Here is a 22,537-nt window from a genome sequence, read left to right as displayed (position 1 = left end):
CACTACCTTGTCCAGTGAGCGATGGCTTGGTATGTACACCGACGCCAACCAAATCTGAAGAGGTCTCATCCTGAGATGGGCGAGTTGTACCAGATAGGGGCAAGAAGCCATGTAGCCCCAAAGTTTCAGACAGGTTCTCACCGTGGTAAGTAGGCTATGTCCTCAGACTGAGCACGAGTGCATCTATGGCTCTGAACTGACTCTCTGGAAGGGAGGTCCTGGCTCGAATCGAGTCGAGCACAGCTCCTATAAACTCTATCTGTTCGTTTACAGGAGGCCCAAGTATCTGAAAAATAGACTGAGCGAACCTCATGTGCTCTTCCACCAGCTCCTTGGATCGTCCTTTGATGAGCCAGTTGTCCAGGTACTCCCATTTTTCTGAGGAAGACCGCCACTACCGACAAGCATTTTGTAAAAACTCTTGGGGGAGCTGCCAACAATCCGAAGGGTAGCACTGTGAACTGGTAGTGGTGGTGGCCTATTACAAAACGTAGGTATTTCCTGTGGTTTTCGAAGATCCTTATGTGGAAGGATATGTCCTTCAAGTCGAGGGTGGCATGCCAGTCCCCTGGATCCAAGGAAGGGATGATTGATGAGAGAGAGACTATGTGGAACTTCAGCTTCTTCATGAACCTGTTGAGGTTTCGCAGGTCCAGGATAGACCCGAGGTACCCACTGGACTTTGGGATCAGGAAGTAACGAGAATAAAAACTCGTGTGTCTTAAGCTTGCAGGGACTTCTTCCACAGCTCCCACTCTTAGGAGTGACTGCACCTCCTGTGATAGAAGTCTCTTGTGAGAAGGGTCCCTGAAGAGGGACTGACGGGGTGGGGGTGGGAGGGAGTTGAACTGGAGTACATATTCCACTTGTACTATGAGGAGTACCCATTGGTCTGATATGATGCTGGCGCAGGCACAGCAAAAATGGGGTAAGCGGTCCCCAAACATAAGGCTAGGATACAGGTTGTTGGCTGGTGCGCTGTCCTTGGGAGCATCTTCAAAAGTTCTGTCTGGGCCCTGATGGTTGTCTCACGGGCACAGATGTAGAGGCCGATGAGGAGTTGTGAAGTTGCCTCCTCCTAAACCCCTTGTTCCGCCGCCTGCCAAAATCGTGCCTGTGTTGGTATTGTGGCAGGTAGAACCAGCCCATGGCTTGAGGCTTAAAATGTTTTCTAGATGGGGCCAGAGTACGGAGGCCTAGCGATTTCCGAGTTGCGTGAGAGTCTTTCAGGCTCTGGAGCTATGCATCTGTGATCGGAGAAAAAGGTAGGACCTTGCTGGAGATCTGGAGTCTGAGGACCTGCTCCTGGGCAACCATGGGGGTGCTGTTCCCCTTGGTGCTGCGCTCTGGCGCTGTGAAGTTGAGCGGTGCCGCCATGGTGGGCAGTATCGAGGGAAGCACCGATGTCAGGCCGCACAGCGGTGCCCTGACCCAGTGCGGAGCCCTAATGGTCATCGGTGCTATGGTTGTGATCGGGGCCAGGGCCTTGATCAGTGCCAGGACTGTGATCTTGATCGGTACTGTGGTGTTGAGCCCTTGGATGCGTCCCAGGATGGGGGCAGGCACCTTGCCAATGCTGCAGGCTTCCCCACGGTCGGAACCTGCCTCAGCACGGTCAGGTCCTGCGATGTCTGGGTCAGTCCCTCAGGCCCACAGCCCCGGGGAGGTAGAAGCACTCGGAGGGTTAACAAACTCCTTGCTGCCTCATATGCCTCTGGAGTTGTTGGAGGTGCCAGGGTCAAGTCTCCTGCATGGCTCACCTCTCTAGGGGTGTCCATGTGCACCGGACTTGATGGCTCTTTGCTCAGAGCCAGGGTCATCAGTGCCAGCTGAGAGGTCCCTGACTGTGGGTGGTCCAGTGTGGATCTCACCTGTTGGGTCGTCTTTTTCGGGGGGCATCCCCGGTTCTCCTTCTTGTGGAGCACCAACGATGGTGAGCGGTGCTGTTCCATCGGTGTTGAGCAGCAGTCGGCGCTGGGGAGGCCTGCCCTGCACTGGGGCTCTCTTACTGAGGGCGGGGCGCTCCAGACTGAGGAGGTGCAGGGTGCTGAATCCGGCTGATGTTTGGACGTGGGACAAAGCACCATCTCCATTAGGAGGAATTTTAGTCTGCTATCTTGCTCCTTTTTGGTCCTCGGCATGAAGTTCTTGCAGACGCGGCACTTAGTAGGGGCGTGTCCTTCCCCAAGTCACTTCAAGCAATTTTCCTGTGGGTCACTCACTGGTATCTTCTTGGGGGCAAGACGCACACTGCTTAAAGCCTTGGGAGCGAGGCACGCCCCGGGCCTTACGGGTAGCCCTGCAGGGCGGGGAGTCTAATTACTCTAATTACTAACACTAATGACTGTCTAAACGACCATTAACACCATCTACAATTATTTACAGGTAAACCACTAAGGTAAACCACCAAGAAGGCAACAGCATTCCAGCAACCACCACAGACGGAAAGAAGGAACTGAGGGGGCGGCAGGCAGCAGTTCCCTGTTCGCCATGCCATGAACACCAGAGCCGACCCAGACGATACCACTGGGGAAGAAGCTTCCAGCAACAGTGCACACGACGTGCATACGCCTACATTGAAATGGACCTGAGCAATGTCGTGAAGAAGAACAAGCATTCCAAGGTGGCATTATTGGTTTGGGACTTCTGCGACATCCCTGGAGGAGATCAGAGCTCCTCCATCACCCCACGGGAGACCAGCGCTACTGTACTGTATGGAAAGGATACTCACAGTCTAAGAAACACCACTTGGGAGACAGCTTCTGGGATGACAGCATCTTTAATTTGGCTCCGTCCCCTTCCTGCACGAAGAGAAGAGAGTGACATTTCCTAGCTCCTCTCCGTTCCACATCCCCCCAACCTTTCCTGGCTTCATTCCTGCACTAGGAGTTCAGACAGGCTCAGATTTAGGACCTTTTGACAGAGGCCGTTTGCCCCCAGGCACAGCACGGAGACAGCGGGGCACACAGGGACATGGCACAAGGGGCCAAGCACACAGGCATGGCACGGGGTGCAGCTGGAGACAAATACACCAAACTCAGTGGGAAGGTGTCATAACAAGCCCACAGGACTGGCACCATGTACACGACAGAGACCCCCAGAAGGGGAGGGAGGCGGGTGATACACACCTGAAGGAGCAGGCACTGTAAAGCAGAGGGGCATGGAAGAAAATCCTGTGAAGAGGGAAGGGGGTGGGTTACCACCTTCATTCAGCTGCCCCCTTCTGTCTTGGCAGAGCCTGTCCTGTGATCCCACTCCTGTATGAGGAGTCAGCCCAGCCTATGCACTCCCAGTACCGAGCCCTCATTCCCCCGAGGCCCAGGGGCATGCAGCTGGGTTCCGAGTTTAGTGATGACATGCTCCAGACAGAAAGAGAAGGAGCTGAAACTGAGAACTACATGTCCCAAGCTGCCCAGCTTCTATGAGCTCACACATGTCATCAAAAGCATCACCCAGGAAAGGGGCCAGGCCACTCTCCTGGAAAACTCCACCCCTTCCAGCTGCAGGAACTTCCCCATGTAGTAGCCATAGTTGCTTCCCATGACTTTATGAGAGGGATGAGACTGGGTAAGGACTGAGATGCTAGGCCCTCACCAAACCCATCACCACGAGTGCCCAGCCACCTGCCTGAGTGTCCCCCTTCCTGGACAGGGAAGGGTACATTAGAAATATAGACAAGAGAGAGAGGGATAGGCAGGTCCCTGCATACCAGCCTGCATAATGTGCTCTGTAATTGAAGAGGTTACTCCGCTCTCTGTGGTCATTAACTCAAACCAGACAGGGATCCTGCAGGGTTTCGTAGGCCACAAGGAGCCCACTTTCAGGCTGTGCAGGGTCCCTCCAGACAAGGCCAAATGCCTTCCAGGAGGTAGAGAAGAAAGAAAGCAGGGTTCTGGGCTAGTGCAGTGTCGTCGGGCACATCACCCGGAGCTCACCAGTCTGTGTGTGAGACAGGAGAGCTGGGCAGGGGAAAAGCATAAATTCACAGGCACGGGGCAGAGGCAGAACTCTCTGCCCCGCAGAGGTTAGGGCTGAGAAGGAGCTCATTCTAGTGCAAGAGGGAAGAGAAAGGGGCTCCCAACACAGGGGAGACTGACTCTGCAGTGCACCCAGGTTTGGGGGAAGGACTAAGATCTTGTGGAACATCACTGCAGGGCAAAAGCTCTCTCTTTCCATCTGCCTAACAGCCCCTCCTTGCCCAAGACCCCGGGGAGGACTAGAGGGCAGAATGGAGAAAAGGGAATCAGTGAGGCTGACACACAAGAGCTGTCAGACTCAACAGACCAATGGTCCATCCAGCCCGGGATCCTGTCTCTATCAAAGGCCAACGCTGGATGATCAGAACACCAACTGTGTGAGGCTACAATAACCAGGGGGTCAGGAGAGCCCTCCTCTGAGCCTTCCTCCCCTCAATGATCAGTTCACCCCATATCCCATGCAGTGCCTCACCTCCTGCAGCCTCTCGATGTGGGTCCGGCAGAGCTCCAGGTCACTATCTCCCGGAACCACAATGATCCCCAGCGGCACGGCTGAAAGCGAAGCACACAGACACCTCAGGGAGCTACCAGTCCTCCTGCACAGTAACTGAGCCCCTGAGACAGCATGGCCACTGCCCAGCTGAGGACAGCACCAGACACATGCTGAGAACTGGCAGGTCATGGCCACTTTGTATAAAATGGGGCTGATCACAGCCACTCATGAAAATAACAGTTCAAGCATGCAACACTCCATCTCCGGACCACGCGGCTTTGACACGGCAGAGCTGCGGCCCCTGAGAGATGCCCCAAATGGCCCCGTGGTCCAAAGTGCTCAAGGAGGCCTCGCCCATCACCCCCTGTGATGGCACACTCTCAAAGCCCCAGCACCCCGAGGCTACAGAGGTCACTCACAGGCTTCCTTGAGCTTCTCCTTGTCGTAGTGAAGTGCCTCATAGTCGTGCATGCTGATGCGGTTCACCCGGATTCGCAGCCGCTCAGGTACTGGTTGCTGGCTGCATGCAGGCAGGAGGAAAAGGGAAGGGGTTAGAAAGGAGGCCCTATAGGTGTAGGCACTACACTAGCCCAGCCTCCTCCAGCAAGAGGCAATTTAGAAAGCTAGGCAAGAGCACTGGCTTAGGGAGCCGATTTAGGGAGCTCCCAGCTACTCAGTACTTGTCTCTCCCAGCAAGTGGTGCTGTAAGCCGAATGGAAGGCACTCTGGCGGGGCAGGCTAGGGACGTGGGGTGGCGCTCCCAGCTACTCCACTCCCCCAGCAAGTGGTGCTGTAGACAGCATGACAGAACTTGCTAACCCAGTCCCAGAGGCGGGGGATAAGAGTTAAGGCTTCATTTTCTGCAGCTGATGGCTGGCATAACTCAAGCCTCTTCTCACTCTCCTTCCAGTGTTGCGCAGAGATCCTCTGGAAGGCTCCCTGCTCACACCTCTTGCAGTCAACTGTGAAGTCTGAAGAACCAGGAGAGGCCACCCAGAATAACCGGGTGAATGACGCCCCCTTGGACTGGTACCACCCCCATGCCCTACTGCCGTGGAGCAGAGGAACCGATCCAGATTGGACAAGTTGCTGGGTTTGGGGTCCCCGAGGTTCCCCTGCACCAGGCGAACGTACTCATTGAGCAGGGGCATGGAGTTGCGTCGCTTGGTCTTCTGCACCATATTGGCCTGGTTGCGCAGGGTGATGTTAATACAGGAGGCTGCCAGCTTGCATGGCTCCCCATCTACCTGCATAGGAATGGCCTTGGATGTGGTGAGCATCACCTCCCGGCACTGGTGCAGCCGTTCTCCATGTCCGCCCACCTGCAAGGCAGCCTGCAAACAGAAGCAGGGTTACAGCAGGGTTGCCTGGGGGGAAAAGGCTCACTGGCCATACCTCGGAGCAGCAGCATCCAACACCACCAACAGGAGTCACAAGCACACAGACCAGCACACACTGGAGTCCTAACCGCTGTCTCAGCGCTGTAGAGACCTTGGATGGGGAGGCAGGAGAGAGGCACCCAAAGACCCCAGGAAACAGGACTTATGGTGTTTGCAGTTCTCTCCCACCACTAGCCACACTGGCACAGGGTGCAGGCTGGGGAGTGTTCAAGGGAGGGCTGCTCTGCTGTCCTGCACACAAGGGCTCCTCTGTTCCTGGCAGAGGTCCCCCAAAGCTATACCTGGGGGGTGTGTGTGTGTGTGTGTGTGTGTGTGTGTGTGTGTGTGTGTGTGTGCGTGCGTGCACCTCCAGGGTCCTACTCCTGACTACACTGAGCCATGCTGGCTGCAGCTTGGAATGTCCCACTGGCTCAGAGGATGGGTGCTGCCTGGAGCTCTCAGGCACAGCAGGATTTCAAGTCGGGGTCAGAGGGTGGGTGGTGGGAGATATAGGGCAGACAGGGTGTGGTCTCCTGCAGGGCAACGGGGCCAGAACCTGCAGCTCCATTGCCTGCTGCCAGTGGCTGAGCAAATTTACCAGTGATGTCATGGTGAAGCCGATGACCTCAATGTAGCCATCGTCATGGCGCTGGGGCTCGAAGTCATGGTGCTCCCCTGGGTTGCCCCAGGGCATGGTGCCTGCGCAGTACCTGCAGAGACACAACAGGAGCAGATTACCGCCAGGGACCACCGGGGGCTCCTCAAACGCCAGCCAGGGAGCCCAGGCTGCTCAGTGCCCCAGGCCTGGGTGCCACTCACCTTGGAATGTTCAGAAAGACGAGGCACTGGGGCTTCAGGTCCTGGATCTTGGGGGTCAGGTCTGTCCCGTCGCACTGAAAAAAACAGACGGACAGTCAGACACCTAGGCAGGCTGCACGAGAAGGGCCCAGCCCAGCGCATGCACCCTCAGGGAATGACCTCCCCACTGCTTTCTGTGCCTCATGGTGCCAGGTCCTCAGACCCATGGGGAGTGGTCACCCTGCAGCTCCCAAGGAATGTCTCTCCAAGTGCAACAGCTGCCTCAGCCCTGCGGCACCAGGTATTGTTACCCTCATGCCCCTGAAGGAACAATGCCCCAGATTCACCAATCCCCACAGACCCCAGGAGAACGGTCCCAACCCCTCCCCTTGACACTCACCACCACTTTGACGTGCTTCGCTAAGTCTTTGGAGCTGCCCGTGAGAAAGTCGGAAAATGCCGTCTGCTGACACAAGAGACCAGGTTAATGCCCGGAGACCACATCCTTGAACAGCTGCTGGATCACATGCACCCTTCAGACTTTACTGAGTCTCACCTCAAGCCCCACCCCCAGGCTGCTGAGATCAGGCACTGCGTCTTTGGCAGATTCCCCATCCTGACACGGGGTTGCAGATGCCCCTCACTCCTGACCTGCCGTCCCGTGATAACTCAAGTCTTGGAACACCTCATAGCTCTGACAATGGACTTCAGTCCTAGCTCGCAGCCCCCCCCAGTGTCCAGGCCAGGCCTCTAGGAGCAGCTGTGATCTAGGGCTAGGTATCTCTTCTCCAAGTGGGAAGCAGTGCTGGGGGCATGGAATGCAAATTCATTCTCTGGCTGTGAGAAAATATGGCCAAACAAAAGTTATTGGGCCCAATACAGGAGTAGGGTGAAATTCTATTATACAGGAGGTGAGACTAGACGATCTAATGGTCTCTTCTGGCCTTAAACTCTATGAATGTGCAGCAAGACACCAACTTTCTCAGTGCGAGGCAGTTACGAGATGGCATGAAACAACATGACACGCAGCCTAGGGTAACACAGCTAACTCCCCAAACCCAGATCCTCGATGGGAGGGACAGATCTGGGAAGCAGAAGCAGCCAAGACTCAAGGAGAAGACCCGGTGCTGCAGATATACCCCACTCCTGACCAGGCTGCTACATTGCGACAGCGCTGGAAAAAGGCTAATGGAACCTGGGGACTGTAGACGCAGAGACCTCGTCCCAGGGCAGGGAGTGGATACTCGCAGGTCTGGGGAGGTCCTGTCTAGGATACTGTGTTTAAGCTTGGGCCTCTCAGTACAAGAACACTAGTTGGAAGAGTTCAAAGAAGAGCTAGAACAATTATAATGGGGCTAGAGGGACAGAGTGACAAGGGGGAGATTAAAAGAGCTGCATCCCTATCTTCAGATGCTCCATTTGTAGCTACCCAGAGAAAGCAGCTTTGGAAATATCTAAGAGTAGCTGGAGCTCAGACAGACAGCGCCCGTCTCCAAGGAATCCCACACACTCACCCCAGCATAGAACATTTTATTCCGAAACCGGCTGTTAAATTTCTCTGGATTGGCCTCTAGGGAAAGAAATGAAGAGAAGTTAGTGTCATTTACTCGCTGTCAGGAACAACTCAGCCGCCTGCCTGCCTCGCTCTCCCAGGCTGTCACCAGCCTGCCCCCACCACTCACTCTCCAGCTGCTTCTTCCACTCTCCTTGGTTTTCTCCTTCCCCTCCCATTCACTGGCACACTCTCCTCTCCCTTCTCTGGTTGTTCCCACCTCTTCCTGGTCAGTCCCCTCCCCCCATCAATCCCTCCGCAACCCTTCCCCAGTTGGTTCTCCCTTTGCCACACTCCTGGCCATCTCCCTGTCACAAAGTGTTTCAACTGACCAAGCTGGGGGCACCCCCAGGTTACAAACCTGCTTCCCTCCTGCTTACCCCTCCCTCCAAATCCTGAGATTCTCCCACTCTGCGGCCTGGTCCTGCAGTTCTGCACAGAAGGTACCAGCCAGCCCTTCTCCGGCCCCCCCACCTACCTCGAGATTCGTGGAACTCCAGTGTCACTCGAGCATCAAAGCCAAGGCTGAAATAGTTATTGAAGACATCAAGGGGAAGCTGAAAAGGGAAGGAGAGGATACTGAGACTGGGAACCATGGTGCCAGGGACATGGGGATAGGAATGCGGGGTTACTGCAAGGGAGACCACACTTGACTAGCCACCCACTAGCCACGTACAGGGGCTCTTGCCAGCAGACTGAGGCAGAGGCAGTAACTGAGACAGAGGTGGCTATTGGTCTGAAAGCGGGATATACTGACAGGGATGGAGTAGCCCTTTCTGCTGCCCTGAGCACAACATCCGTGCAGGCTCAACGTGAGTCCTGGGGCTCGGCCATCCGCCCAGGCTCAGTGCCCACACAGGCAACGGGGATGCAGTGACCAGCCCAGATCAGCACCCAGGATGGAACGGGGTGGCAACTGCAGCAGTAGATACTTTCCCTGTGCCAAATGAATCGGGGTAGGGGGCCTGTTGGCCAATCGGAGGGGAGTCAAGAGAGGGTTGTCCAAGGAAGCAGCATGCCCTGTCCCAGCTGCTCAGTCCCTCTTCTTAAAGGATCACTGCTGGCTCACCAAGCAGAGAGGGACTCAGGAGTCAGACGATCTCTGCCCTCTGAGATGCTCACTATTCTCAGGGTCTCTGTGCCAAGGGAATGGTCTTCTGGCAATCTGCCTTTTGCTTACGGCGAGTCTTCAATGCCTCGCGCAAACCTGCAACTTTGGGCCAGCTCTGGCTGCCGCTCCCCGGTAGCCCATGGGCCAGCTTCCCCCAGATGGGAGGGGTATCTGAGCCATGAGGAGAGAGCGCGGAAACGAGGTACGCCAGCCAGCACTGTGCCGCATCCCTTGGGAGCCAAGTGCTGCGTGAGCTGCAGACAGATGGAGAAAGCTGGGCCCTGGTGTCTAAGCTCTGAGCGTCACCCAGGAGAGGAGTGTGTACACGCGAGTCTCACCTTTTCTGTGGCCGTCTCGTCCTTTTCTTCAGGGTTCACCTCAGAGTTTGGCTCCACATGGAGATTCCAGCGGTCGAGCTGCACAATGTTTCCCTCCTCCACGTGTGAGAGGATCTTTGACAAGGGCTCATCCGTGTAACCCTATGAGCCAAAGCAGAGTACGGTGAGCCGCCCAACCTGACTCCCATGGGCTGGGACCCTCCCTGGAGAGAGGAGGTGTAGGGCCAGGGGCCCCAGAGCAAAAAGTGGGGGAACATGGGGAAGTAGAGGTGGGATTTGTTGCTGAGTAAGTAACCTGCATCTTCCCAGGTTCTGTCTCTGTGGCCAGGGGTTGTTTGCCAACCACAGTGACTCCCATCCCACTGCAGCAGCTTGCCAGGTGGCACAGACAGTTACTTGCCCCAAGGGGGTGGGATACCTGTTTACAGCTGATGTCACTGGTGGGGTCAAAGATGATCTAGGGCGAGACCAGGCCTTTGGGTGATCCATACACCACAGGGATCCCCACGGGCCAGTCCCAGCCCTCGGACATCTATGCCACATCTCCAGTATGTGGCCCTTATCGCGTCCAGCAACACCTGCCCCACGCTGCGCTCACCTCCTCTGCTAGGAGCTCTTGGACACACTGTGCATGGCTCCGAGATGGCAGAACATGGAGTGCAAGTGGGAAAGCTCCTCACGCCAGAGAAAAGAGCTCACAGCTCCCCCCAGCAACACTGACCCTGAGGCTCAGCTCACCTTCCCCAACCATCGCACTCTGCCAACAGAGCTCAGATCCCTCCTCCCCTCCAAAAACCCATGCTCACGCTAGGCAGCCAGCAGTGCCAGGGAGCAGTTCTGGCTACTGAGTGTCCTATGCGCCCTCCCCCACCCTGTGCGCCTCTCTGCCTGCCCCCTCCCCAGAGTCACTTACCCCGCCCCAGTTCAGAGTCCTGGCCAGGTCATTCCCTGTCCCCAGAGGGAGGATGGCTACAGGAGGATGGGAATTCAGGCGTAACTGGTCCAGGATGGAGAGGATCCACCCCACCTGGCCAAGCAGGGAAGACATCAAAGAGGCAACTGGTTACTTCAGAGCCCTATGAGGTGATCAGCTTGAGGGGGCAGAGAGTGTTACCAAGAGCCAGAGACGAGGAGGACATGGAGCTTGGGGCCTCTCCACTCCCCAGCCATTACAGGAGATGCTCAGCCAATACCCCTCAATGCTGCCGACTGAGGGGACAAGCCCCACCACCCTACCCAGCGTTCCAGGGAAATACCTGCCCTACCGCCAATGGCAAGTGGTATGAGTCTGAGCATGTGAGTGAGGCTCCCCAGAGGTGGCATCTCACGCAGTTCACAGCCCATTGGTGCCCTAGTAGGTCATAGCCCCTGTACTATAGATTCTGCCAAGACTCCGGGGGCAGAGAATCCCCAGTGCTGTTTGCACCAGAGGCTGATCAGCCCCATTCTACACCTAACCTACACTGGGAGCATGGGAGTTCATCTTCCAGGAGTGCTGCAGACACAGCTTACATGGGGGAAGCCTAAACTCACTCTGGCTCCCAAACTTTGCCCAGCTGATGGCTGTGTCAGCAACTGGTCAGGGGCTCGAGGGCTGCACCTAAATGGCATCAAAAAGAGACCATTACAGCCACCTTTATCTCTAGTACAAAGACTACTGGCCCCAGCATACCATGGAGCTAGCCCCAGAGATGAAGATGGAGCATGGCATGCTGGGACCTGTAGTCTCTGGGGGCTGAGAGCCGTATTGTAGAACTTGGGGGACATGTTTTGCCCACTTCTGAATTAAAGCAAGGAAGCCGCCACCTCCCCTGGAAGGGCAAGGGAACTGGATCAAGGCACCAGCCACGTCCTTCGATAGCTCAGTGAAAGCTGAGAAGTCAGGGTCACTCACCGTGCCGTCCCCCCCACATGCCAGGATCTGCAGGTTGTGTACTTTCCGATACATCTCCAGCCTGCAGGGCAGCAGAAAGAGAAGGGGATCAGGGAGAGACAGGAGAGTCACAGAGATGCTTCAAACTGCAGCTCTGGAAATGTACTGGTCAGTGTCTGCAATGGGTTCTTCTCGCATGCTATCCATTGGAGGAGTCACAATCCTGTGCCTGTCTCCGGACCCCACTCTTCACCCTACAGCCCCATGGCATTTGACACTGTAATGAATTTATCTTCATGGGCCCCTGGGAAGGGGAGCTAGGATCATTACCCCATTGTATAGATGGAGAAACTCAGATACAAAGAGGGAATGGGACTGACCCCATGTCACAAAACAGGCTAGTGCCAGAGCTGGGAATAAAACCTAGGAGATCGGGCTCCCAGCCCTGAGCCTTAACCATTAAGCCATCCTACCTCCTGGAAACACAAGGGAGCCAGGACTGACTGGAAGGTGAAATTGGATCAGTCCCCAGATACATTTCCCATGCTTTGAACCTGCACTGGGTGTCCAGCCACACAGAACTTCAAGGGCCTTTCCCAGAGTGTCAGTCCCTCAACTAGCTACCAGCTGGAAGAGAAGGGGCCAAGGCTCTTGTTCGGAGACTCTGTGGGGAAAAGGGGATGGGGGGCTCCCTGAGTCAGTACTCACGCCTCCTTGGGGCTGCCTTGGCTGAGGTCAAAGACTTGCCGTGGGTTGAGATACCACATGAAGGATTGGATGATCTTGGCTCCCTGAAAGGATGAAAGACTTCAGGAAATAGAAAATCCCAACTGGGTGACGGGGGGCAGGGAGGAAGCATGGAATCTCGGACAGAGGTGATGGGAATCTGCAGTCCTGGGCAGTTAGGCAAGGGCTGGCCTCAAGAGGAGATGCCAGGGAGTAAGTTGGCACCACACAGACATCACCGAACATGCTGGATTCTCAGCAGTTGCGATGTGAGGCCTCCATGGAGCTAGCTTCCCAGGAACACATAGGAAAATGTCCCTACCTGATTCCCACCACTCTTGGGGTTCACAAACACCAGCAGGGGCTTCATGAGTGGGGCTGGCATGGGCTTGATGACAAAGGGTTTCCATCGCCCCTCCTGCAAGAGACACCACAAACACCATCAACAAAAATGGGGAAATAAGTTCTCGCCTGTGACTGAAATGTGAAGTCACTAAGGTCTGAAGTCAGAGATAAAATACTGAACATTCCAGCCATCCCCCGGGCCCTAGCACTGGGATCCACCCTCCCAGCCCCCCAGGCCAGCTGCAAGGGATCCACCCCCATGAACCTAGCACTGGGATCCATCCTCCCGGGCCCCCTAGGGCAGCCACAGGATCTACTCTAGGGCCCTAGCACCAGGATCCACCTCCCACCCCCCGAGGTCAGCTGCAGGATCCACTCCCAGGTCCTAGCAGGCAGGGACCTAGCACTGAGATTCACCCTCCTAGCTCCAGAGTGGAGGGGGATCCACATGCCAGCCTCTCTGTTCTCTTTTTAGCACTGAGATCTCTTACAATTGCAAATGACCCTCATATCCCAGCACCTTCCCTCCACCTCATTCTTCTCAGCTCCATGTCTCATCCCCAGTGCCCTGTGATCCTCCCTTCTTCAACACCCATTTCCACCCCCAATTCCTAGACAATGCAGGCCTCCTTCTCTGACCTCGGCCCCCTTTTTGCTGGATTTCCGCTTGAACGACGCCCTCTTCTTTTTCTTACTGGACTTCAGTGGATTCTAGCGAAGGAGAAAAACCATGTCAGCAGCTGCCAGTTGAACAGGAGTCGCTGATTAAACAGGAGCCAAACTTGAGGGAGCGACTCACCTGGGGGCGCCGGACCCGCAGGATCCAGGTGGGCGGGACGACGACAGCAGCATGAGCCCCCAGCGAGCATGGCTCCTCAATGTGTTGCAGCATGAAGCACGATACCTTACTGTGATACTGGGAGGGAGAGAGAATGCAGCGCTCACTTGCTCAAGCCTGGCCTGGGGAGCCCAGCTCTTAACACCCCCAGCACCTTCACCCCCAGCACGGGGTGCTGTAGGGAATGCTGCAGGAGCCTAGCAATTCAGGTCCCAACAGGAGGCATTGTAGGGAAAGGGCAGGAGCTCTCACTGTGAGAGGAGTTCCCTGCTGCTCCAATCCCAGTAAGAGGCACTGCAGGGAACGGGGCAGGAGCTCTCAGCATGAACTGAAGTTTCCCCAGCTACCAGAGGTCAACAGGCCATTAACCCGGCTGATGTAACACCGGGTAGGGCTGCACTCACCGCTTGCTTACACCAGGAACAGCTGATGGCTACAATCTCCTTGCTGTGAAAGGCAAACTTCTGCTGGAAACCCTGCAGAGGGAAGGAGGAGAGTCTTGTGAAGCTCCTGACAGCTCTCCACAATGCAGTGAGGGGCCCATGGGAAGGGGAATAGTGGCTCCTCAGCAGGGCAGATGTTAGCCACAAGAGTCCTTCTGCAGCCAGTGCACCTCAGGTCTCAGTCAGACAGTTCCCCACCCCCGGCCATGGCATCAGGGAACTCAGCATGCTCTGGACAAGCATCACTGGAAGCAAGGAAAGGACCCAGCCAATGGTGTGTGTGTGGGGGTGGGGGATCCCTCCAGAACTGACTGGATCTACTGGGAGATCAGTTTGTGTGGAAATCCTATGACTGGATGAACATGGGAACTGAGAGAGAGCTGTCTGTAGGCAGCAATATAGGGAACGGTGGGATTACTGGCTGTGACGGAGCTGGGAGCTGCCCCTTCCCAGCAGGCGTTGTGTGCTTCCTGCACCAAGTGGTTCTTCTCAATGTTTCCCAGACCTACCACCTTCCCCGCCTGACCTCAGCTTTTCTTCAGCTGAGGGAGCAGCAGGAACCCTTCTCACCTTACCGCACTGCCGGCACTTCCCCTCCTGGCGTCTCCGGTGCACCCAGTGATGCCGAACGACTATGGGCTAAACAGAAACACAAGGGGCCAGGTTCAAAGAAAATGCAGAAAAAGGTACAGACATGATCCTGTTAGTACATTCTTTGGTTGGGATCCACACTGGCCTGGCCTCCTTTCTGGTCCATACGGAGTGGAATCCTCCTTTGCATTCTCTTTAGCACTGAGAGGACACTGCAGAAGCCCCTGGGAACATCTCAACCCAGATACTGGAAAGGTTCAGAGGCACAAGCCCTCTGCTCTAGGAGACGCAAGGGAGACAAGAGCCCAGACACAGGGTACCTGACTGAGATGTCAGGGGCCTTATCCCCCAATGCTGCTCTCAGTAACCCCCAGAAGAAACCCAGTGGGGAGGGGAGGAGGAAACCCTATTGTGAGGTGCATGCCAAAGGTTTGTTCTGGTATATTTGGGGGGGGGGGCAAAGAAGACATCCAGGCATCTTTCACCTAAACAGACAGCAAGTTTGCATCATGAAAAAGGGATCTCAGCCAGGCTTGGTTGAAAATGCTGGAGAGAACTTTGGGTGAGATAAGCTTCTTTAGACAGGAGGTAACTTGTTAGTTACGTTTCATCTCTAGAAAGCAGGTTATGGTTTTGTATTGTATGTAACCATTTGTTTCCAATATTCTTACTCACAATCATGTGAATCTCTGGTCTTCGATAATAAATATATAATAAATGTATTCTTGTTTTCACAATAAATACATCTGTGTTTAGCAGAGCTGTGTTTTACGGTACAGCTTGTAAGCTGGTGTGTACTGTTCCTTTGGGACAGCATGCCCAGGGAGTGCCCAGTGGAGCAGGGGGCTGGACTCCGCAGGGAATGCTCGAAGGACTGGAGGGTTGGGGTGTGCCTATTGCTAACCTGCAGAGAGAAAACGAGGCCTGTGGAGGCTTGGAGGGGAGTGTTTGTGTGGCTGGAGCCTGATGTAGTCAGGGAGGTGACACGGAGCAGGCAGAGACAAGACTTCCTCACGCTAAGGGCAGGTGACAGTGAGGCTCCTCACAACCCTGGGCACCCCTGAAGTGTCACAAGTATGATGAATATTCAAAAAACAGATACGGTGAATCCGCACTGCTTCCGCCACAGCAAACCATGTTTCAGCCAAAGGCCTAACGGAAAACAGATGCCCCCCCCAGCTCACTATCACAGCAGACACATCAGCGATACCTGCAACCCTGAACAACAGATGAAGGCAAAGAGCTGAAATTGCTGAGCTCCAGACCACAGCAGTCACTGAGGAGAGAAATTAAGTTCCTCTGAACTCCCTCAGTGCACCCCTTCTCCCAGCCCTCCGACTTTATCATGAGTGGAGATAAATCCACACACCTGCAGTCAGCTAGCACATGCTGCCTGGACTGGTGCCTCCTCACCCTAACAACGACAGGGTCATTCAAACACATCTATTTTCTCTGTGTCCGTGCCTGAGCCTGGGAGCCCCATGGGGCAGAGGCGGCTCATTCTGTGATAGGGCACAGCCAAGTACAGCACCAGTGCCTAACCGCTACAGGGCTGGCACTTCCACCTTCCCCAGCCAGGGGAGTAATTTTAGGGAGAGACGGAAGCAGCACGCAGTATATTCCTCTCAGCTTTTACTGCAGGGTGAGGAGGGCAGGGTGCCTGTGTGTTTAAAACACAGTGTTTCTTCTCTCTTTCCCCCCAATTTTAAGCCTCCATCTGGAGGGGGGAAGAAAGGGAGACATCAGAGTGGGGAGCATAGGGGAGTCCGAAGTTGTTGCTTAGTGCAAGAGCACTCTCTGTCCCCCTTCCTGCTGAATAGCCACTGCGCACGAGTCTACGTTTGTTTTTTCCTCCTTCTCTAGGTTCTGTTTCCTATTGTAAAGTGGTTCAGTGGTTAGAATGAAATTCTGGAGGGTGCTTTCCTTATCGCAACCTCAGGGTCTAGGTTCTAATCCCTATTTTCTGGTTAAAGCTGGTAAGGTAAATATGAGGGATAAGGGAGCCCAGATACCATAAAGATGGGCACCTTGGAAACAGACTAGATTAGGTTCTCTATGGAGACCACAAAGGGGAGATCCCTGGTCATGCTTCTAGTTTAAAAGTTAGTGCAGTGGCTGTTCAGGTAAATCCTAGTGTGCGTTCCCCATGGAGATCCCTGGCCTACTGAAAACTCCTCCAGATATGTCTGCTGGTGTGGAACTGCCCTGTGACTAGTTTGTATGGATACCCTCCACCCCCTTCTTTCAGCACCATGGAGAGCTCCACTTCCCTAGGGAAGTAAGAGGGTGCTGTTGCTGGTCACACCCTGGCAGCACAGAGGTTTGCAGCATTATTGTGTTTCTCCTGAAAGTGGTGCTAGGCAGCCATTTACTCCTTCCTGGGTGGCACTGTAAAGCACACCAGAGAGAGATGGCAGCAAGAGGCAACCCAAGTGAAACGGTTTAAAGTGCTACAGTGCACATTTAACCTGGACTGGGCGCAGCCTTGCAGTACAGATTATAGGGGACAATCCTGCCCTGGCTGGGAGAGATGGAGTGGACAGGACCTAAAAGGGCATACAGCCAGAGTCCTCAGGGGCAAGGGGTGCACAGGGGTTAACCAGAGGCAAGTTCAGGTACCTGTGGCATTAAGTGCTGTTAATCTGGGCTGGGCAGTAAAGCAAAAACCCAGCTCTTCCCCCCAGTCTCCACACAACCTGCCAGCATGCTTGAAAAGGTTCATCTATTTGCCCATGTTCTCTTTCATCCTCCCATGGCCAGCGCCCAATGGGCTGAAATTCCTCCTGGGAAAGGCCATCCTTGAGATGTCTCTGGCCCAGCCTGGCAGGCCCAGAAAGTTCTGAGAATGCAGATCAGAAGCTGACTGGGAGTGGATCTGCCCCTGAATGATCTGCAATCCACCCAACACTAGCACCAAACCCGCGCAAGTGCATTTTGAAGACCTCATAGGATGGATGGATCATGCCCCTTCAGTGCCCAGAGGTTTCGCAGGTAGCACAAACTCAGGGGCACCAGCCACGCTTGAAAATGGCCAGACTTTCTGCTGCTTCCACAGTGAACCAAGCTAAGCCCCCTCCCTGGAACCCTGAGCCTTCCGCCACCAAACTAGAAGGGGACCGGACTTCCTTACGGCAAACGCGGCCAGCAGCCCAGCTGAGCCTCTCACCTCCCGAACGTTCCTTGATCCCGACTCTCTGAAGGAAGGTTTGCAGCGGAAATTTATCTGCAGATTTAACAGACACACACACAAGAAAGGAATCCGTGAAACCATCACTTAAAGGAAGCCTGCTGGAGTCGAGTTCAATGTGGCAGGCCTGGGAGCTTCCTTCCTGGGACATTAGGTGCTTATGTGGGACCCTCATCCCACCTCCCACCCAAGGAACCATTCACCATGACTTGGGGCTGAATGGCCAGGAGATCTGCTAACAGTCTGTTTCCCCACTAGACTGTCTCCTCAGGAGGCACCTGCCTGTAATGACACTGGTCAGCCAGTGCAGATGGGGATCAGCGCTAGTCCCATGCTGAATGTTGCCCAGGTAAGGGGGAACCAGCTCTTCAGGCCCAGGTGTGGCCTGTGCTGGGCTTTACTCACTTTCTCCAGCTGTTCTATGCAGGGTGTATGCACTATGATTTTGCAGGCTGCACACTTGCGTCTGGACAGAGGTCTCTGCTGGAAAAAAAAGGGGGGCGGGGGGAAGCACCTATGTTAACATCAATATTTATTTACACTCGGAAAGCATTGGAGCTCCCCTCACTCCTCCTCCACTCGCAGGCAGGTGCTCCTGAGTGTGAGCACCTCAGTATTCTGCAGGATAAGAAGCTGTAAGAAAAACAGGGTTACTTACCAGTAACTGATGTTCTTCGAGATGTGTTGCTCATGTCCATTCCACTATAGGTGAGTGCATGCCTCCATGCACGGTTCCCAGAACTTTTTCCCCCTTAGCAGATCCCATAGGGCTGGCTCTGGTGCCCCCTGGAGTCCCGCGCACATGCCGTGGAATATGAGGTGCTGCCGGCTCTATGCTCCCGCAGTCCCTTCTTTCTGCCAACTCTGGCAGCGGGGACCGGGGGTGGGTTGTGGAATGGACATGAGCAACACATCTCGAAGAACATCAGTTACTGGTAAGTAACCTTGTTTTCTTCTTTGAGTGCTTGCTCATGTCCATTCCACTAGAGGTGACTAACAAGCAACACCTTGGAGGTGGGTAGGAGTTACCGTTGAGCTGCCCTAAGCACCGTTCTGCCGAATCCTGCGTCCTCTCTCGCCTGCTGGACGACGGCATAGTGGGATGTGAAGGTGTGCACCGACAACCAGGTGGCAGCTTTGTAGATGTCCTGCAGGGGCACTCTCTCCAGGAAGGCTGTAGACAAGGCTTGAGCTCTGGTTGAGTGCGCTTTGATGGTTTCCGGAAGTGGCACCCTCGCCTGCTTGTAGCAGAACCTGATGCATGATGTAATCCAGGAGGAGATGCGCTGGGTGGAGCCTGGTGAGCCTTTCATCCGGTCAGCCACTGAGACGAAGAGATGCATTGATTTCTGGAACGGCTTTGTACATTCAATGTAGAAAGCCAGGGCTCGTCTCATGTCCAGCGAATGCCATCTCCACTCATCCTCCGAACCGTGCAGTTTGGGAAAAAATACGGGGAGAAAAATATCTTGGTTACAATGCAATTGGGAAACCACCTTGGGCAGGAAAGCTGGGTGCGGCCTCAACTGCACTTTATCCTTATAGAACACTGTATAAGGGGGCTCCGAGGTCAAGGCCCTAATCTTGGAGACCCTCCTAGCTGAGGTAATGGCCACCAGAAAGGCTACCTTCCAGGAAAGCATGAGCAGAGGGCATGAAGCCATGGGTTCAAAGGGGGGCCCCATGAGTCTTGAGAGGACCAGGTTGAGATCCCAGGGAGTCACCAGGTCATGGACCTGCGGATAAGCCTCTCCGCCCCCTTGAGGAACCTGACCGACATGGGATGGGAGAACAGGGATCTCCCCTCTAGCAGCTGATGGAAGGCCGAAATGGCCACCAGGTGAACCTTCAATGAGGCCAGCACCAGACCCTGGAGCTTTAGCTGGAGCAGCTACTCCAGGATCACCTGTATAGGCGAGAGGCTGGGCGGAATACCCCGGGACTCCACCCAACAGGTAAACCACCTCCACTTAGCCCGATACACAACCTGTGTGGAAGGTTTCCTGCTGCCAAGCAGGACTTGTTGGACCTGTGCTGAGCAGGCTCTCTCCCCCTCTGTCAGCCACAGAGCCTCCAGGCCGTGAGGTGTAGGGAGTCCAGGTCCGGGTGCAACAGGCGACCATGGTCCTGGGAGAGAAGGTCGTGTCGCCTCGGGAGCTCCAGGGGTGGGGCAATCGAAAGGTCCAGCAGCATACTGAACCAGTGTTGTCTCGGCCAGGCTGGAGAGATGAATATAACATCCGCCCTGTCCCTTTTTTTTTTTTTTGGTCAATCGATGAGGAACGCTTCGGAAATCAACCCAGTCTTGCGACCTCGGAGCAAGCAGAACCTCGGACACTTCGTGTTCCAGGTCAATGTGAATAAGCCCAGTTGGGGAACACCCCACTTCTGGTAGATCAGTCACAACCTCCGGGTACAATGACCAGTCGTGGCCGAGTAGAAACGACCTGCTGAGGCAATCCACCTCGTCATTCCTCACTTCCAGGAGGTGAGATGCAGTCAAGTGGAAATCGTGCCTCACGGGAAAGTCCCACAGACAGGTAACTTCCTCGCAGAGAGCCGAGGAGCGTGCTCCCCCCTGCCTGTTTATGTAAAACATGGTTGCGGTGTTGTCCGTCAGCACCTGCACCATTCTGCCTGTCAGGAATCGGAGGAACACCCTGCACGCTAGGCGAATGGCCCTCAGCTCCTTCACGTTGATGTGCAGGCGCCTCTCCTCCCCCAACCAGAGCCCCTGTGTGCCTAGGCTGGTGCTGATGTGGGCTCCTCATCCCACATCCAAGGCGTCGGAGATCAGGGAACTGGTTCCGTCGGTCACCCTAAACAGGATGCCCTTCATCACTGCCCTGGGAGTCCGCCACCAGTTTAGGGAAGCTAGGACGAGCGGGGGAACTGTGACCACCCGATGCAGTGGGTGTCTACTTAGCACATATACCGAGGCCAACCATGCCTGGGGCGGTCTGAGCTCAGGCGAGCTAGTTTCACTACATACGTGCAGGCCGCCATGTGGCTTAACAGCTGTAGGCAGTGCCTGGCTGTTGTCGTGGGGCATCAGTGCAGCTGGGAAATGATATAGACCATTGCCTCGAAACGTGGCTGAGGCAGGAGGGCTCTTGCCTGGGAAGCGTCCAGGGTGGCCCCAATGAATTCTATGCGTTGCACTGGGGTTAGTGTGGACTTCTGCTCGTTTATGAGCAGTCCCAGCCTGCTGCACGTGGAGCAAGTGAGAGTCATGCTCACCTGCACTTGGGACCTAGACCTGCCCCTGATCAGCCAATCATTCAGGTAGGGAAAAATTTGCACACCCTTTCGTCTCAGGTGGGCAGCCACTACCGCCATGCACTTGGTGAACACCCTTGGAGCCGAAGATAGGCCAAAGGGTAGGGCTGTAAATTGGTAGTGGGAGCCAGCCACCGTGAAATGGAGGAAATGCCTGTGGCTGGGGAGGCTAGACACATGAAAGAATGCGTCCCTGAGGTCGAGGGCGGCATACCAGTCTCCTGGATCCAGGGAAGGGATTATGGAGGCTAGGGGAGACCATGTAAAACCTGAGTCATTTGATATATTTGTTTAGATGAAGTAGGTCTAATATGGGTCTCAGCCCCCCCCTTCGCCTTGGGGATGAGGAAGTACTTCGGATAGAACCCCTTCCGCCTTGAGGGACCATTTCCACCGCTCCTATGTTGAGGAGTGTGTCCACTTCCTGCAAGAGGAGTTGCTCGTGAGAGGGACCCCTGAAGAGGGACGTAGGGGGAGGGTTGATGGGGGTTGGGGGGTAGATGTAAACTGTAGGGCATAACCCCCTGAGACTATCCCAAGGATCCAACGGTTCGAAGTGATCTTTGCCCATTTGGGATAGAAGGGCCTTAACCTGTTTAGGAAGGGGCAGGGCATATCCAGGAGAGCAGTAGGGGCACCACCCTTGGGCGCACCATCAAAACTGCCTCCTCTGATTGCTGGGGCGGCTGCTGAGGGGCTGAGGACGAGCTGGGGGGCAGGTTTCTCCTTCTAAACCCCTATTCCTATCCCTATTCCTATAGGGTTGAAAAGGCCTGGGCCAAGGCCTTGGCTGCTGCTGCGCCTGGAAAACTGGGGCATGTACAGGCCCAGGGAGCACAGTGTGGCCCTGGAGTCCTTCAGGCCGTGCAGCTTTGCATTGGTCTGGTTGGAGAACAGGGCCGACCATCAAAGGGGAGGTCCTTAATAGATTGCTGCACCTCCTGGGACAGGTCCGAGGATTGCAGCCACGAGCACCTTCTCATGGAAATGGCGGCGGCTATGGCCCTACTCGCCGAGTCAGCAGCGTCAGTGGACATCTGGAGTGCTGCCCTGGCCACCGTGATTCCTTCATCCAGGATGGTGGTAAAGTCTGCAGCCTGGTCCTGGGCAGGGCCTCAGTGAACCACCTGAGGGAGTCACACAAGCTAAAATTATATCTACCCAGGAGGGCCTGATGGTTGGCAATCCTCAATTGCAGGGCTGCCGTGGAATAAATCTTTCTCCCAAACAAATCCAGCTTTTTGTTGTCTTTGTTCTTGGGAGTGGAACCTGGCTGACCTTGCCTATCTTGCTGGTTGGCTGCGTCTACCACCAGGGTTCCCAGGGCCGGGTGAGTGAATAGATACTCGAACCCTGCGGCCGGGACATACTTTCTCTCGGCCACCTTTGACGTAGGAGCGATCAAGGAAGGGGTTTGCCACAGGGCCTTTACAATTTTGAGGATCCTCTCGTGGACTGGTAGGGCCACTCTGGCTGGGGCAGCCGCCGCCAGCACATTGAAGAGGCTATCATCAGCCTCTTCTAACTCCTTCACCTCTAGCTCCAAGTTAGAGGCCACCCTCTTGAGCAGCTCCTGGTGCGCCCTGAAATCCTCCAGTGGCGCTGAG

At 55.1% G+C, this 22,537-nt stretch overlaps 1 protein-coding gene across 9 annotated transcripts in view; it reads right to left on the bottom strand.

Annotated features, from left to right (window-relative positions):
- DGKZ (diacylglycerol kinase zeta) overlaps positions 1-22,537 on the bottom strand; it is a 99,359-nt gene that overhangs the window by 22,681 nt on the left and 54,141 nt on the right. For 5 of the 9 annotated variants that reach the window (XM_067557642.1, XM_067557635.1, XM_067557640.1 and 2 more), the window contains 21 exons: positions 18,057-18,134; positions 17,631-17,687; positions 14,444-14,512; positions 13,835-13,906; positions 13,392-13,508; positions 13,232-13,303; positions 12,570-12,665; positions 12,230-12,312; positions 11,543-11,603; positions 10,562-10,675; positions 9,649-9,789; positions 8,678-8,756; positions 8,162-8,217; positions 7,048-7,110; positions 6,669-6,742; positions 6,448-6,559; positions 5,605-5,804; positions 4,890-4,990; positions 4,450-4,529; positions 3,129-3,173; positions 2,732-2,801 (listed from right to left, as the gene is read on the bottom strand). In XM_067557642.1, the coding sequence (XP_067413743.1) occupies positions 2,732-2,801; positions 3,129-3,173; positions 4,450-4,529; positions 4,890-4,990; positions 5,605-5,804; positions 6,448-6,559; positions 6,669-6,742; positions 7,048-7,110; positions 8,162-8,217; positions 8,678-8,756; positions 9,649-9,789; positions 10,562-10,675; positions 11,543-11,603; positions 12,230-12,312; positions 12,570-12,665; positions 13,232-13,303; positions 13,392-13,508; positions 13,835-13,906; positions 14,444-14,512; positions 17,631-17,687; positions 18,057-18,134 (1,840 nt within the window). The remainder of the gene's footprint in view (positions 1-2,731; positions 2,802-3,128; positions 3,174-4,449; positions 4,530-4,889; positions 4,991-5,604; positions 5,805-6,447; positions 6,560-6,668; positions 6,743-7,047; positions 7,111-8,161; positions 8,218-8,677; positions 8,757-9,648; positions 9,790-10,561; positions 10,676-11,542; positions 11,604-12,229; positions 12,313-12,569; positions 12,666-13,231; positions 13,304-13,391; positions 13,509-13,834; positions 13,907-14,443; positions 14,513-17,630; positions 17,688-18,056; positions 18,135-22,537) is intronic. The other 4 variants (XM_067557637.1, XM_067557641.1, XM_067557636.1 and 1 more) reach the window with 3 other exon arrangements.

The sequence above is a fragment of the Emydura macquarii genome, unplaced genomic scaffold (genome assembly GCF_026122565.2).
Source record: "Emydura macquarii macquarii isolate MOO-44397 ecotype Brisbane River unplaced genomic scaffold, CSIRO-AGI_Emac_v2 contig_1876, whole genome shotgun sequence".
NCBI classification, from domain to species: domain Eukaryota; kingdom Metazoa; phylum Chordata; order Testudines; family Chelidae; genus Emydura; species Emydura macquarii.
Note: the sequence above shows the minus strand (reverse complement) of the source record. Positions and strands in the feature narration are given on the sequence as shown.